The sequence below is a fragment of the Scomber japonicus genome, chromosome 7 (genome assembly GCF_027409825.1).
Source record: "Scomber japonicus isolate fScoJap1 chromosome 7, fScoJap1.pri, whole genome shotgun sequence".
Classification (NCBI taxonomy): domain Eukaryota; kingdom Metazoa; phylum Chordata; class Actinopteri; order Scombriformes; family Scombridae; genus Scomber; species Scomber japonicus.
The window spans coordinates 27,320,263-27,337,436 of NC_070584.1; the positions used below are offsets into that span (position 1 = coordinate 27,320,263).

A 17,174-nucleotide genomic window follows, 5' to 3' on the forward strand; every position below is an offset into this window, starting at 1 on the left:
CTGTGGCTATCCCAGATGTATGAATGTATTTGTGTGTGTGTGTACATGTGCACGCACACACATCAGCAGGATCTCCATCTGTTACTTGTCAAACTCAGAGGGGCTCATATAGCTGGTCTCAGGACAGTTAGCTTATCACATAAGCCAGGACTTTAGGATGACCTGCACAGGACCAAATGCTGAGTCTTTGAAACATAAAAATAAAGGTTGAGTTGTCTGTATAAAAAACAAGACGAAAACATGTCATTATTTTTTATTTTTGGTAAAAATGAATGTCATTTTATCTGTTATCAGTCATCAGATGATATCACACAGTAGTGATTCAGCCTGTATGCAGTTGTATGTATTTGTTATTCTCAATTCTGGCATGCAGTAATGTTTGTTTGGAAGAAATAGAACATGAATTTGTGTATTTGGCCTCAATGTTTGAGGAGCGATCTCTGGTGATTTTCTGTACATCTCAAAGCAAGCGTGGAGCTCCAAAAATGTCACCAGTGGAGAAGTAAACACACAATAGAGGATCTCAGATTACCAATTGTAGAAAAAACAAAAAAGTATACACAAAAATATATTATTAAATATCACATATTGCTAAAAATAACTTGTGAGTGTGAGCCTGAAAAAGTTGGATGAAAAACACATTGTTCACTTCAAGATGCTCTTTTATTTTCATGTCTAAATAAAGAACAATTTTTTAGAGATTTGGTGTTTGGAGAGGTTTAAAGCTTTGCAACATTGTTAATGCATTCATTATGAATGAATTATTCATGCTTTATACAAAATATATAGTTGCACATGTGCAAGTATAGTATATTCAACATAAGAAATGTTTCTGAAGATTTAGCTGTAGCTGTGCTCAGAATAACCTTTCATGTCATTGCATTATTTATCTGAGTTGTCTACCTGCATCATTCTCTGGACTTAATTGGCTCCTCCAGGCTTCAATGTGTGCATCTGTGTACAATTGGAAAACCCTTTAAAACAAAGTTATCATTGCTGATTATCAGCTTTAATGCAATTTAAGGCATAATCTTGGATTGTGGATTGATTGTCCTATCAGTGAACTCAGAAAATTACTTTTCTTCAGTGTATAACTCCCAATCTTGCCCACCTTTCCTTCTTTCAACATCTTTCCCTGTCAGTGACCTCAGAATCACCCTAGTTTTGCTTGATTCACCCTCTTCTTTCTCATGCTGTTTCCCTCTCTCTGTCTTCTTCTCTCTCATGCTGCGTTGTTTGTTTTCAACTCAAGGTGAGAACACAGAGACAGCCACAGAGAGACTACTGTGTGTGTTTGGGTCTGTGTGTCTGCAGGTGTGATGGTCCAGATGGCCCAGCTGCCATCATCAAGATCCCCGCCTGAAAAGTGTGCTTTGACTTGTTTAACTTATGCCCTTTATCTCCCATAAGCCTCTTCTCTTCTCCTCTCCTCTCCTCTCCTCTCCTCTCCTCTCCTCTCCTCTCCTCTCCTCTCCTCTCCTCTCCTCTCCTCTCCTCAGAGCTCCAAATATTTCAGCAGTACAGCTGATGTTATCTTTTTTAATGCACATCTCAGGAATTTTAGTTTGTTTAGAGTAGAGATTGTACTCAAGTTCACGTGGACGGCATGTGACCAAATTTACAAAAAATGATGGAGGAAATGTTGATTTAGTCTGATAGTTTAAGATATCTTTCATGGAAAAATATTTTAATATTGAGAATCTGCTGCTTTTTTGTCTTATGTGATAATAAACTGAATCCGTTTGGGTTTTGGACTGTTGGTCATACAATATAAGTGATTTGAAGACATTACTTTGAGGTTAGGATATTGTGATGATACATTTTCAGTACTTTTTGCGACATTTCATAAACCAATTAGTTAATTGTTGTGAGAAGATTGTCATCAGATTAAAGTTGCATTCTCTCTCTGGTGTGGTCACTTACACATTGTAATTCACAATGTGTAATTAATTTAAATCATTTTTAGGTAATGTAACATGAGACTAAGGACTGCTGTGGCACTTGAAACTGAGTTGGCGGCTCGCTGTACAGCAAACTGTATTTGATGTGGCTTAGTCACACCATTGCCAATATGTAGTCTGCTTAAGAAGATCATTATTGGCACTGATACTACATAGAAGCATGTAAATGACATTAACCTTAATATTTACAGTTGATGCAACCAAAGGCAGTAGCTGGTAGTGTGCGGTGTATATTAATATATGCTGAAACCTTTTTTGATATTATTCAGGTTGTGTTTTCAGCACGTTTCTGAGTTCAGACAGACAGCGTACCCACTGTTTTTAAATCTTTATTTGTGAAGTGCTGCCAGAAAATGTCAACTAACTTCAACATTTGGTGTGAGGTGTAGGTTATTCACTCCTGTGGGACGCTCTGCTTTAAAGATAAGTGCATATGATGCAAAACCTTCATCATGTGCTGATTTGATTGTGATGCTTATTGTTTTTATAAAATGTTTCTGCCCCCCCCCCCCCCCCCCGCCCCCCCCCCGATTCTGCTGTCAGTCATTCAGTCCTAGTTTGGTCACCTGTGGTTTAAATGGTTCAGTGCCAAAGTGCTGCCACCAGCAAAACAACAGAGCTGTGTTCAAATGTCAATTGAACAAGTCACCCCAGTAATGTGTGTGTGTGTGTGTGTGTGTGTGTGTGTGTGTGTGTGTGTGTGTGTTGAGAGTTCATGGCTTGTGACTGGTGATGCAATGACATTGTCTCTGCCTCACTCATTCACTCTTTATATGTCTCTAACCCACTCTTTCTGCCAATGTTATACTTGGTCAATTCAATCTTCAGTAGCCCGTATAATACAGTACTCTGACCCCTTCCCCCTCACTGTGCGTGTGTGTGTGTGTTTACTGGTGTATGACTACACAAGGCATAGCATCCTTGCAGCAGGTAGAAAGAGTTGGACACTAGAGAGATGACACATTTTTCAATTCTCCTTCCACTTCTGTGTACAGATCTCTCATGTTTCTCTTTTTTGCTTTCATTTAGTTAGTTAGTTTGTTTGTTTATGTTTTCTTTCTTTCCTCCTTTCTTTTTTGCTTGCTTTCTTGCTTTATTTCTTTCTTCTCATTGATCTTGCTGTTGAGAGGCGGGCCAAGAGAGGCAGTGGAGCGAACCGAGGGAGAGCGAGAGAGAGACACACACAGATAGAGAGGAAGCAAGAGAGAGACAGAGAGAGAGAAGGGGAGTGATAGAACCAGAGAGGCACACTCTCACACAGATAGAGAGAGAGGAGATAGAGGACTGGGACTGCTGCTGCAGAGGAGGACAAGAGAGACCACATCAATACTGACACACACACATGCACACACATTCATTCACATAAACAGGCATACTGAACCGCACATGCTGACAACAACAACAACATTCTGAACACACACATGTGCTGACACATTCTGACACACGCACACACACACACACACGCGCACAGGCAGACAGCGACCATGTTGCTCCCTGCATCCTGACCAGCTATGAGGATTACACTGATGAAGATGATGATGATGATGATGAAAATGAGAGCGATGAAGAGCATGAGGGAGAGGACGCTGGCCTGCCACAGCTGAGGACCGTAGCCAGGCAGGGGGGGCGGCGGGGGGCAGGGGGGGCGGCAGAGTGGGGCATTGTGGGACAGGATGGAGCTCAGTTGATAGGACACATGCATGTGCATGTGTGTGTGTGTGTGTGAGTGTGTGCATGCATGTGTGTGAGTGTGAAATGTGTGTATGAAGCTAGGATGCCCCCCCAGCGTGGGACCAGCTAGCTAACGTTAGCCACATGTTGTGCCACTGCAAAGTAGCATGCACCAACAACACCATATCTCTGATGTTTGGATGCAAGGTAGGTAGAGAGTTTTGTGTGTGTGTGTGTTTGTGTGTGTGTGTGTGTGTGTGTGTGTGTGTGTGTGTGTGTGTGTGTGCATGTCATGTAAGAGATGGAGGCAAAGTAGTGGACATGTGAGAGAAAGACTGACTAAGGCAATATATGCTGAGAAAGAGAAAGAAATAGCTAATGACTAAGCTTGTCAAGGAATTCTGGGTTGAGGTAAACTAAGGTGAGAGTTAGTAGCCGACAGGAGAGAGAGAGTAAGCGGGAGAGAGAGCGAGAGGGAGAGAGATCCTCGCTGTGTGTGTGTGTGTGTGTGTGTTTAGTCAAGCAGTCGAGAAAGGGAGAGAGAGAGAGAAGCAGGTTTGTATTCAGCTGTCTAATTTCATATCACAAACTCTCTGCAGCCAGTTTATCACCAACATCTCCACATTAAGCCCTGTTTCTACAACTAGCGTATCTGAGAAAGTAACTGACTCACCACTTAAAATGAATTTATGTCTTTTGTAAACATGCCTTGTTTGATTTTTAAGCACAGACATAATGTAATATGATGTTACAGTAAATAGAAATATGTATACAATTGCTAAATTAAGTTTGATGATAAGTAAATGTGAGCTTGATTGATTAAACTGTCAGTTATTTGTCTGTATATTTATATTATTTATTTTCTTCTATAATTGTTTAGTCTTTTAGAATAATACAAAAATATAGAAAAACAGCCAGAAACAGAAAAGTCGACTTCTTCTAATTTCTTGTTTTGCCTGACAGAAAGTCAAAAACCCTCAAAAATTCAATTTACACTTTGTAAAAAGAGCAAAGAAACACAATTAATCCTCACATTTAAAAAAAAACAGAACAGCATATGTTTGCCATTCTTGCTTGATAGATTATATAAATAATAAATCTATCATCACAGTTAGATCATTTCTTCTCCTCTTGGTGGTGAGGATTGCTTGCCTCTGTAGTACGTTGTACCACATACCTAAATTTGAGGACACACTTCCCGTCTATAGTCACATTCATTACTTACTGTCCCATATAACCTTTCTCTTAAGGCTGAATATTGTGTGAAATGTTTCAATACTGTCTACACCATGTTATGAGAAATAGTAACATGTTTTTGTACAAATCTGTTTTTTATATTTAATTTAACAAAACTTTTCAAATGTTACAATCTTCTAAAAACAAGAAGATCTTGAAAAACTGAGCCTTAATAAAATCAGTCTAAAATTAGCAAAATTATAATTAGCTGAATAAGTACACAAGACTATTGACCTGACCAGGCATTCAAGGTCATTTTTTATGACTTGATAGATTTTGAGAACCCTTAAATATATTGAGGTTTCATTCCCAGACATGATTTCACCATGTACCTTTATTTACTCTTTGATATGCAAAGCTATGGATGGCAGGTACAGTGGTGCAGTAGATAATGAGATAATAAGCCAATATTGCTGCGAAGGTCTTTGGCTCAAACTCTGCAACCAGTTTGGACCTCCATGTGTGAAATGTGCATGTTTCCTCTTGTGTTTGTTTGTTAGTGCTCTGCTTTTATTGTCATTGTCCAGAGACAAGGACGTTTAGGTGAATTGGCAGCTATACCCGTTACCCCCTCTGGCATCGTGGGAGGATATCCTGTGTCTTGTCCTTTGCATGCTAGAATAAGCTCGAACACCCACTAATCGGATCTGGATAAGCACATAGAGAATAGATGTATGGCTAAATTAATATGGTGCATTTCCAGAGCAAATTACCCATGAATTTGTTTGATTAAAAACAACATTCCTCTGGACATTTGACTCCCCTTTAAATCCATATTCTAGTAATTGAAGCTGCCTTAAAATTCACAATCATTTAATTATGAATGTGAAAACTGAAGTCACTTGACAGTTCTTTGGCAGACGGCACCATCTGCGACCCATTATTAAATTGATAACACTGTAACCCCCACGAGTAGGCCGACTGGCTAATTACATAACATCAGGCTATGCTAAGTGAATGAGCTTAGGGTAAAATTGGCAATCATCATCTTGCAAAGTACTCTGAAACTGTTGAGTGGAAAATCAACATATGAAATATTAAAACTTCCACCCAAGAGCTTGAGGAACTGTGCCTTTGATGTGGGGAACTGTTAGTACACTGTGCTGCATCTTCAAATTGTTATTAAGTACACAGCTAACCCAAAAAATGGATCTATAAATGGGTCTATAAACTTGTCTAAATACCACAGCGAAAACTTGACCTGAGCTTGACAAAGAGAGTGAGAGACACGTGAAAATAAACAGTACAGTATGTACAGGATTTATTATTCTTATATATTATATATTATTTTTAAAGTTGTTTTTTTTTACTAGTTTATTATTATTATTAGTTATTTTTGTCACTCCAATGATAATGATAAAAGGAGAGCATTCAATTTTGTGTGACACGTTTATGTAATATAAGAAAGTACAGTAAATCCAGTGGGCTGTGTGTGTGTGTGTTTGTGTGTGTGTGTGTGTGTGTGTGTAGGCATGCTGTTGTGCAATTCAGCAGTTAGGCCCTAATAAACTGTATGGACTTCACTTCTGTCCTATTAGATTACCTCATCATGTCAGCCTGTTAGATAAAGGCAGGCCGAGAGACAACTGCTAGACTAGAGCTATAGAGAGGGAGAGAGAGAAAGAGAGAGAGAGGATGGGAGTCAAACAACAGTGTGTGACACAGTAAGAGCAATGTTCTTGTTGCTCTGTAGTATAGAGGGGTTTTATGGGATGGGTCCTGTTGGTCAACTACCATCATCATTTTTTCAGACTTCTGTCAGCTTGTGTATTGAAAGCAGCCATGATCAGACTCTGTGATGCCAGCATAGCACTAACTGTTTTTGTTAGTCAGCAATGACACAGTGAAGGGCTGTGCTTACCTTGCTGAGGTTTCAAATGTCACCTGCAATTTTACATCTAACTTAGTCACTTTTGGCTGCATCTTTAATATGTGGTGATAAAATGCCCCTATCTAAATGTATTATCAAACATGACTAATGCTGTGTCTCAAATCGCAAACTTACTGTTTTGAATGCATACGTTCATTCACACTGAGAAGCATGAAAACATGCAGTTCACTAGATGATGCACTCAAAGTGGTCAAAAAATTGAGTGTGTAAGTATGGACACTCCTAGTCCTCAGTGGTCGCCATCTTGGCTAGGTAGTGGAAGGGGACGTACCACTTTTGAAACTGCTAATGGTGGCCAAGGCTACGTTGCATTATACAAATGCATTGTAAATGTGCACCAGTAGCTATACTGCATCACCAGTATACTGTTGTCAGATATAAACAATCACTACATTTATTTGGGCTAATTTAGCAGTCTGTAATGATTTGGTACTGTGAGTAATAACGCAAATGCTAACTCTAGCTTGCTAACTAGCTAATCTTCACTTACGGTGAGTGTGCAACGTCCGTGCTAGATTTGAAACAACACTACCCTGTAGAAATTTTCGCGCACTACTTCCGTAAGTGCAGAGTGTACTACAAAGAAGTGTAGGCTACTAATGGAAGTATGTGAATTTAGACACAGACGAAGTCAAGATTTGCTTCAACTGTTTTTCATAGTTTACCAAAAGCAGCTGTAGGAAGTTTTGTTTTTTGCATTGACATCACTGTAATTACTGTGTGATTTTAATAGTGTAGCTCTGACAGCTTAGCAAAGAAATCAGGTATGTATACCCTGTTCAGAAGGTACTGTGAGTGTATGGGTGTCAGAATTGATAAAATCTCAACAATACTCACCCCACACTGGCTGCAAGAAGAAGAGTAAAGCTTGTTTAAAATCACATGTTAACATAAGCTACAAGAAGAGAGAGAGATAGTGTCTATCTAGGGTTACATGAAGGTGATGTATGTTGGTTTTACTTTGCCAGCAATGTGTCCATTTCTGAAGCTTTTTAACTGCCTGAGAAGATAAATCAAACACACCTTAACTAGGTCAGACAGACACTTCAACACATTCAAAATAGATGAATCTGTTCCTCTCTTTCTGCTGGGGTCTGTACATTTCTACTGAAGACACTTTACTGAGTGAAGCCTTGTTTGAGTGAGTTTACGAGGATCTGCCGGTCCTCATACATATTTCAGAGTTAATGAAGATATTTAAGAGGAACTTTCAATTCTAACATTTTAAAATAACTTTAATTCAGTATTTGAATGTCTTACTTATTCAGCCATGCTTTTCTACTTTTTTAAAATGTATTTATTTAAGACATGTACTTTTAAATAATTTATTTACTGTTGTTTTTTTAATTCAAAGTTGAAGTCATATATTGGAAAAGTCCTTTTTGGCACTCTGAAAACTACAAGCAGCCTGTCTAACTGGGTTGTGTTTAACTGCTGTGCACTGAGACCTTATTTTCTCAGTATCTCCCCACTATTCGGTCATATTACATCACCTTATAGTCATAGGCACAGTCAGGGAGGACACTGTGATGAAACACTAAAACAAAAAAGAAATGTGCACCAGATATTTACCAACCGAGCGCTGTGGAGTAAAACAGATGTTGCAAGGCATGCAGAAAAACAAGATTGATAGAGTAGAGATTGTAGTTCATAAAAATCGAATGATGCTGTAGGCGGGAATGAATATGTGCCAGTAGTGCACTGTGATGACCCCTGGTGTCATCTTGGGGTTTGATCTGGTGGCCAGGTCATAACTGCACATGCAATAGCCTACCAGTGAAAAATTTAGACACGCTTGAAATGTGTCCAAACTTTTAACTGGTTCTGTATAGTGAAACATTCATAACCCCATTAGAAAAATCTAATTCCTTTGATAAATGTCTTTATTGATTTTGTGATTGGGTTGAACTTCTTATCATTGAATCATTTGTGTTTGTCAGTCACGGATACTAAATTAATTTGGTCATCAGCTGTTATTTGTTGTTAGTGCTTTTATACTCAACACCAATAAAGCATGAGAGAGAGAGAGCGTGATGTGAGAGACAGAGAATAAAAAAGGCAAAGAGAGAGATGAAGGCACGTGTGTGTGTGTGAGAAGTCCCTTACGGCAGAGGATCCCCTGCTCTTTCATATCTCACCAAGCGTGACTAATGCCTGGCTTTACTCTGACACAAACACACACACGCACATACATACACACACACACACACACACACACACACACACACAGACACAAATACACAAGATACAAACTAACACACAGATATGTACTAGGATGCTGAATCTGCTCCCAATCTAGTCACGTTTCTCTGGATACGCAAGACTGGCTGACACACTAACACATGACATCTACTGTGTGCACGTGTGTGTGTGTTTTATGCATGCATGTGTGTGTGTGTGTGTTGAGTAGGCTATCTGCAGGCACAGTCCTGATTAGGAACGGTCGGCTCTTGCTAGTCGAGCAGGCAGAGAAGCGCGGCACACACACATACACACTCGGTAATATAAAAATAGACATATTTAGTGTCTCTGCTCATTCATCCATTCATTTTTTTCAGAGGTGTTCTTGTGTCACGTGACAATTAAATACAAAATGTAGGATTGTGTGTGTGTGTGTGTGTGTGTGTGTGTGTGTGTGTGTGTGTGTGTGTGTGTGTGTGTGTGTGTGTGCATGCGTGTGCGTGTGAGTGCAGAGGGCAGGAGCAGCAGTGTTGAGACAACAGTGTGAGCCAGGGTCTCTTTAGGGTCTTAGTGCTTGGCTGTTCAACTGCTGCTTCCAAGATTATTTTGAGGCATTTCTGACTAATTAGCGAGTCGACAGTGAATGAAAAGATCAGAGCGAGAGGCAGGCAGGGAATGAAACATGCTGAAGGTCACGAGACGGTTCACATTTTTCAGATGGGTGTTTACTCCCAAATCCCTGTCTAAATGAGGTTAAAGTATGCAGTAGGAGAAGCAGTGGGGAGAGCACACACACACAAACACACACACACACACACACACACCGCCATGTCTATTTGAATTCACAAGAATGAGCTGATACTGTTCAGCACAGAGGGGCTCTCCTGGGCAAAGCAGCCGCCCACTCCCTGCCCCAAAACACAATTTCTAGAATAGCTTTGCATCTTGATACTGACCGAGATGACAGCCGGCTGCAGCACAGGGTCACATGTAGTGATAATATTTTAATCTTGCCCTGATAAGTCACTGTGCTTGCTGTCAGTGGGTGATTGTTCAAAGACAAAAGTATAAACACATCATAGAATCGATGCTGAGCAAACTGCTGTTAAGTCTTTTAAATCAAGGATTCTCCCTAGTCTAATATTGAATAACACTTGACGAGGGAAATACCAATAACAGCCTTTTTACTCCATCTGGGCCTGAGCACAAATTGTTTAATTTTGTCTCCTGGGAAGGATGTTTAATTAAGACTGTTGGCTGTGTAGTTACTGATACAGAGACACAGAGGGAGCTGTATGACAAATCACACACCTACGCACACACACACACTCTTGTTTTCTTGACTTGGTTGTATGGATTCATTACCTGGAGGCTTTTCCATACATTGCGGCTACATGCCTAACCCCAACCATTGTCTAAACTATAGGGTTACATTTGTCACGATTTTATGATTGTTTTCTGGATTAATGGAGTGAAAAAATGCACAATTTGCTTGAGGCGATGTCTTCAGATATTTGTCAGACCAACACCCAACGATATTATGTTTACTGTAATGTAAAACAGGAGGTAGGAGTCATCAATTATCGATCAGTTGCTGATTCATTTGATGTTTAATTGGCTATTTGATTAACAAACTACTGTTTCAGCTCTGATCCAAACCATTAATCCTTACCATACACACACTTTCCTCCATCTCTCAAGATGTAAGCCTTTTGGGGATTACACACTAACACACTCAGTGAGGTCAGTTCTGGCTTCCCGTGGCTAGTTAAGGAGATAAGTCAAAAGGTCAAATGTCATATTAATAGGACTAACTGTGAGACTGTCTGGCTCACTGTAGGGGAGGTGAATCTATCTTGTCTCTAAGCTGCAGGCTGTATTTGTCTGTTACTGGTCATTGTTATAGTATTCTCAGCTCTGACTCAACCTAAACCAACAATACCAGTTTACACAATCTGTCTTTCTGACAACCTAGTACCCATTGCCCAGCACTAATACATATATTGTGTTTTAAAGTTATTTTACTAAAACAATTTTCTTGAATTGAGCTTCACATTTCTCACTCTGCTACCCCTCTTCCTTCCCCTTCATGTACATCTTTCTCTGATATTGTTGAAAAATAAGTTAAAATACATTGTTGTTGACATTTTTGCAGATACATGAATGAATGTTTCCTCACTGTTGGTAAAAAATGTAATCAGGGCAGCATTACATTGTCTTCAAAATGTATTTGCTATTGTGGGTTACATTAGATATCATCTGTGAAGTATGGCTGTATGGGATATCTCTCAGGTGTGTAGTTTAAAAGAAGCAGAATAAAGATAAACTGAAAGGAAGTTACACATTATAAAATGACATAAATCTTGATAGAGGTCACATGGTGAAGCTGACCAGTGACCACACAAAAAAAGAAAGAAAAAGGTGCACAAACAAAAAGTGATTCAATCATAAAGAACAGAGTCTCCTGGCCAAACATTGACCTTTACTGTGGTGATTTTCCTGACATGACATTACATTACTCAACATCTATTACATTGTGGGTTAGTGCTTCACTTGTTTTGACATCTCTATGCTTGAATTATGATGTAGAAAGTCTCTCAAATGGTTTATTTCTCCATACTAGTCTTGAGCTACTGTACAATGAGACATGTGCTGCAAATCCTTTTAAAATGCACATCCTTGCTTCCATTTAACCCTTCGACAGAGTCAAGCTGTGAGTCCAATACCTGAATTATACTGAATGCGTGACTAGATTAAATGGTGTGTTTTGTCACTGTATAAGCTGCCTCTGTCTCCGCTGAAATTACATTGTTATCTTGTGTGTTGATACGATCAGAGAATCCACATCTCATTTGTCTAGAAGCTTGAAAATCCTGCTTTCCTTTATCTGTATCTCCTCCTCCCGCTGATTGGTATAGAGGTAATAAGAAAAGTCAATGAGGGATGAAGGATTTTACCTGCATTCACCTCATCAGTGTACTTCCTGGAAGGAATGAATGAGTGTCCCTGTGCATTCAGTGCACAGAGGGGCCGATTTCGCAGCTGCTCAGCTGGATAAATTGCACACCATGTAACCACAATGTCAGAGATTCAAACCTGGACCTGTCATGCCACCCTTCTCAGCTCCACTGCACTGTCCAGTAAAGCAGAAAAAAAAGATCAAAAAATTTTTTTTTTTACAGATGAAGAGAGGCGAGGTAGATTGCGTGGGAATAGGGAATGAGACGGGGGAGAGGAAATAGTGAGACTTAGTGTGAGTCTGAGATGTGGAGGGAAAAGAGGCACAATGGAGGTATAGAGAGAGAGAGAGAGAGAGAGACGAGAAAGACAAGAAAGAGAGAAAGAAGCAGTTATTCCCGCGGGCTCAGTTGCCTCCTGCTTACTGTCCTCATTCAGTTTTGCGCTTCATTTTGCCTCAAAACTTCTGTTTCATGTCCAGCGTGTGTGTGTGTGTGTGTGTGTGTGTGTATTTTTATGTGTGTTTGTGCATTCAGGTATACACAATACAGAAAGCTCATGAAACAATTACTACCATGCTGAGTGTACACCTGGATGACTGTATGTACTTACACACACAAACTGTAGAAACATCTCATTATACACACACACACACACACACACTGACACATACACAGGTTTACTTAAGTCACTTTTGATGTACTTACATAGACTTACATTCATTTCATGCAAGACTTGTTCTTACCCGAAACATAATCACTGACCTAAAAAAATCAGCGTTGTTATAAACTGGGGATACAGCTTTTGTCCCCAGTTGGACAAGCCGTCCCCAATCAACTGGTCTTAATTCTGGTGTGTGTCTCAGAAAGTGACTTGAGTCATACCACATGCACATGCACACACTGTGCTATACTCTTTTATGCTTATTACACTTTTCTTCCTTTCCAGCTTGACTAAATCTCTTCCTCCTTGAATTAACCTTTCTCTTCTTTGTCTTTTATCCTTGCCTCCTGCCCACCTTCTCATCCCAACCATCTCTGTCCTCTTTTTTGACATCTTCTCTGTCTCTGTTTCTGTTTCTCTCTTGGCCTTCCTTTACCTGCATTTTCTTTTTCATTTCCATCATTTCCTCTTTCTCCTTCTCCTCCCTTCATGCTGTAGAAGTATCGATATCAAGAAGAGGAAGGGGCGTCACCGGGCGCCCCAAAACTTCAACAACACTCCTGCCATCAGCACCCAATGGGAGTAGCCAGAGAGCTGAGTGATGGAGGGACCCTGGGGAGGGAGGGGAGGGAGCGGGGGACCTGGAGGAGAGAGGGAGGGGGCACCGGGACCATGGAGAGAGAAAGGGAACGATCGCTGGGGAGGGATGGATCCCTTGGTCGTCATGGTGACCTGCGGGGGGCAGAGCTGGTTCAGGTGGCGGAGCGGCAGCTGTCTCAGATTCAACATGTTCACGGATATGTCACTCACACACACATCACGCCAGCTCAGGTAACTAACTCTGACTGTCTATCTCTGTGGCTCTTTATCAGTGTGCCAGACAACAAGCTTGCACTATATACTAAAGCTGGGATACATACTGACATCCTCTGGTCACCATCACATCTACTAACAAACACTGTCTACCTGTCTGTTGTAGTTATAGAAACACACACACGGCTCACGCTACACCGGTATATCATGTTTGACCACTCTGTTTGTCATTTCACGTGTCCAAATAACTCACATATTACTGTATGTTTTACCTTTGTAAAGCTTCCAGTAATTTTCATGTTTTGACTTAAAGGCCAAATTCATAGTTTTTGAGCTCACATGTTTGTGGTGTTCTTACATAATTGAAAACCTTGGGTTACAGCGTCAATTGATTATAATTGAAATAAAAGCTCAGTTTTCTTGCTTTGTTTACAAACTATTAATACCAGAGCCAGACTAATATATCACTCAGCGGATATTATATATTATACTATATCTATACTATATATTTCTTTTATTCATAGCTAATTATAATTACTAAATTCCCAATGAAGTCTACTGTTTCAGTGCACTGATGTCATTTTAGCTTAGTTTATGGTTAAACCGTAGCCAATCGATATCGGAATATTATTATTCCCTAATATCAGCATCGGCCCCAAAAATCCCCTATTGCCAGGCCCTGATTAAAACTGTAAACAACCCTTAAACAGTACCAGAAAATAAAGCATCTTATATTTTGCTGCTGTCTAGTGTCAACATATGTTCCTTTCACAATCATTTCTCCAAGAAATAGTTTTTATATACTAATGTGTATGTTTTCCCAGTTATGTGTTGAGGGAAAAATAGCTTCTGACTGAATAAATGTCAGTCATGTTCTTGTATTATATTGAAGTCATAAGGAGGTGGTCAGGGTGGATGGTGGTAGAGTTATAACAAGTGAATGACTTTGACACACAGGATTGTAGTTTGCACCCTGAGTCCTGTGTGTGGTTTGGTTTAGGCAATACAAGCACACTGTAAAAAGTAAATGCTTTAAGTTACTTTTGGCAGTATTTATCCAAGACCATAATCTTTCCCAAGTTTTACCCATGTGCTGTGAGTGGCTAAACATAACCATACAAAATGTTTAATCATGCTTTAGTTGGTTCAAGCAAATGTTACTTTGCAAGAGCAGATACTGTGGGGAAACAATTAAAATACATTGTCACTTTCAACATTTTCCGTGCAGTATGAACATTTTGTGACTTGCCAAAAAGCGTTTCCTCATCATGTTTACTAAAAACAAACACAATCCAGGTGGCATTACGTTTCTCTCCACATATATTTACTCTTGCAAGACAACTTTTTACATTTGGACCACAGACTGTTCCTTGTCTTTTTAAACAATTTTGAATGCCACTGTAAAATGGACAAAAACATAACATCGTCAAGCTTATATCCAGACAGTTTTCAGCATGTGGTGATATGCTTCATGATATGATTGTGTAGTCATTTATTCAGAACTTGGTCTAGTATCTTTTTGAGGCAGATGACTTCACACTTTTTTTTGTCAAGGTAGCCAAGAATTAACCTTTGTAAGTTCAAGTGCAACCAGAAGTAGAGGGACCTTTATCCAGTATGGCTCCAAATTAGATTGGTCTTTTTCTAAGGTACTTGGAAGTCAAGGATACTGTCCTAAATTTACTTCTATGCACAGAGCCTTTCTTTGTACCAGGAGAATACTTTTGCAGAACTGGCATGTAGGGATTCAGTCGAATGCTTGTCCCATTTTTTAGTAATGAGGTCCATTACTATCTCTGTTCTGCACCCAGTCTGTGTCCGTCTGGCTGTCTCTCTCTTTTTTATTTTATGTTTTTATGGTCTCCCTTTCGTTGTCCCTCTGTATCAATCTCACACACACGTAATCCTACAGCGTGGCTTGGTAATCTTTTTATTTTGGTTGATTGGGTTGTGTCTGTCTACAGATTAGTGCTTACATCACTGTAAACGTACAGCTTTGATCGCACACACTCATATATTCTCTCCTATGCAAACACTGGTTACCCTGCTGCATGTGTACACTCATTTCTTAATTACACATGCCGTCATCATTTTGTCTCTTGCTCCTCTTATTGTAGGTTTTACTGGTGTCTTTTTTTAAAATGTGGAATCCACACAGAGAAAGAGGAGGCAAGCTCATAGTCCATTAGAATTACATGAGAATATGCATATTTTAAAAAAAATCTAAAATACTTACACCACCTTGAACTATAAAAGTGAGTGATCAAAGGTTTAATTCACCCAATGGTATTCCTAGTGGATCCTCTATCATTCTCTTTCTGTGCAAATGCTCAGTTTTTTTTCAAGCTATAAGCCACAAAAGGCTTTACAGTGATTCTTAAACAGCTGACAGGCAATAAAGGAGAAGATTTAAAATGGCAAAGGATTTTTTTTTCTTCACTTCTTTGATTTTTCTCTCATTTTCCATTCATGTCTCTGTCTCTTTGTCATCTTCTGTATGTCTTCTTTGTATCACCCCACTTATATATCACTCTTTTTAAAATCTGCCATGAGTGATTATCAGTTGGTGCATTACTTATTAAATCAAGTCTCATGTTGTCAGTGGTGGTGTGTGTTTCTTGGGTAAATTACGACAGCCCCTCAGCATGCTGCAGGCAGTCAGAGCAGAGGAGTATGTGTGTGCGCTTGTGTGTGTGTGTATTGTTGTTTCAGTTCTAAGTCATCATACGGTGTCATCGTTGGACTGACTCAGTCACCTCAAGTCCAAGTTTCATCTGCAGGACAAAACTACAGCCATTCATTTGATCAGCGCAGTGCAAGAAATGTTGGTTCATAGCTCCATCTAGTGGCTGCATACATATCACCTTCTCTGCTCAAAGCATTTCACTGTAAAAAATCACTGAGGTGCAAGGTATACATTAGAGTTTATGTCATTGCAAAATTGTATCATCACATAAATTATTGATTTTTGACAGATTTGCTAATATTTATATCCATTTGTTTATTAATCAAGCTTTCCATCAGTGGCCTCTGTTTGATGAGAACCATGAACTACTATACACCAACAATGAATTTAGTGTTTTTTTGGCTTAGAGGTCCACATATCTTTATCCAGCCACAGCCTTCACTACTGCATCATAAACACCATCATCTTTACGTCACTCTTATGTGTCTTGCTGTTGGTGTATTTGGGTATTCAAGTTATTTTAAGAACTCCTCCTTTCCAAATGGCGTGCGTGTATGTGTATATGTGTGTGTGTGTGCGTGTGACCACAGGTGCTCGATCTGGCTTGCTTCTGTATGACAGATGGATCTGCCATCTTGCTCTCCCCATGTACATGTTCTCTTCTCTCTCTCTCTTCCCCTCTCTCTCCTTTTCAACACACACACACACACACACAGACGTTCTCCTTTCTCTCTGTAATTTATGCTAAGTGCACATTTACGTTACTTCTTCATCATATCATATCCAATATATAACAAAACTGAGTAAGTAATTACCGTTCCTCTCCATTAAATACAATTTTATTTGTTTTAAGATGAAATCCAAGAAGAATGAAGCCAATTCACTTGAAAACCTGAATTTATTACTAATTAAACTATAATCAAAGGTTCATATTTAAAAATGAACTGCAGTAAAAGTCAGGACATGCTTCATTAATGACACTCGGTTCTTTTAGTTTTAATATTTTATCAACCCGCTTTATTTTTGTCTACAGATTTGATCCTCCTGGGATGGATGATCAGTCTAGAACAAATCTGTTTTTTTTCCCACAGATTAATCTTTTCAGCTGCTGTAT

General features: G+C 39.5%; 1 protein-coding gene across 1 annotated transcript in view; it reads left to right on the top strand.

Moving 5' to 3' along the window:
- LOC128362404 (disks large homolog 1-like) overlaps positions 1-17,174 on the top strand; it is a 110,656-nt gene that overhangs the window by 21,536 nt on the left and 71,946 nt on the right. The window contains exon 5 of the mRNA XM_053323149.1: positions 13,060-13,392. Coding sequence (XP_053179124.1) covers positions 13,060-13,392 — 333 coding nt within the window. The remainder of the gene's footprint in view (positions 1-13,059; positions 13,393-17,174) is intronic.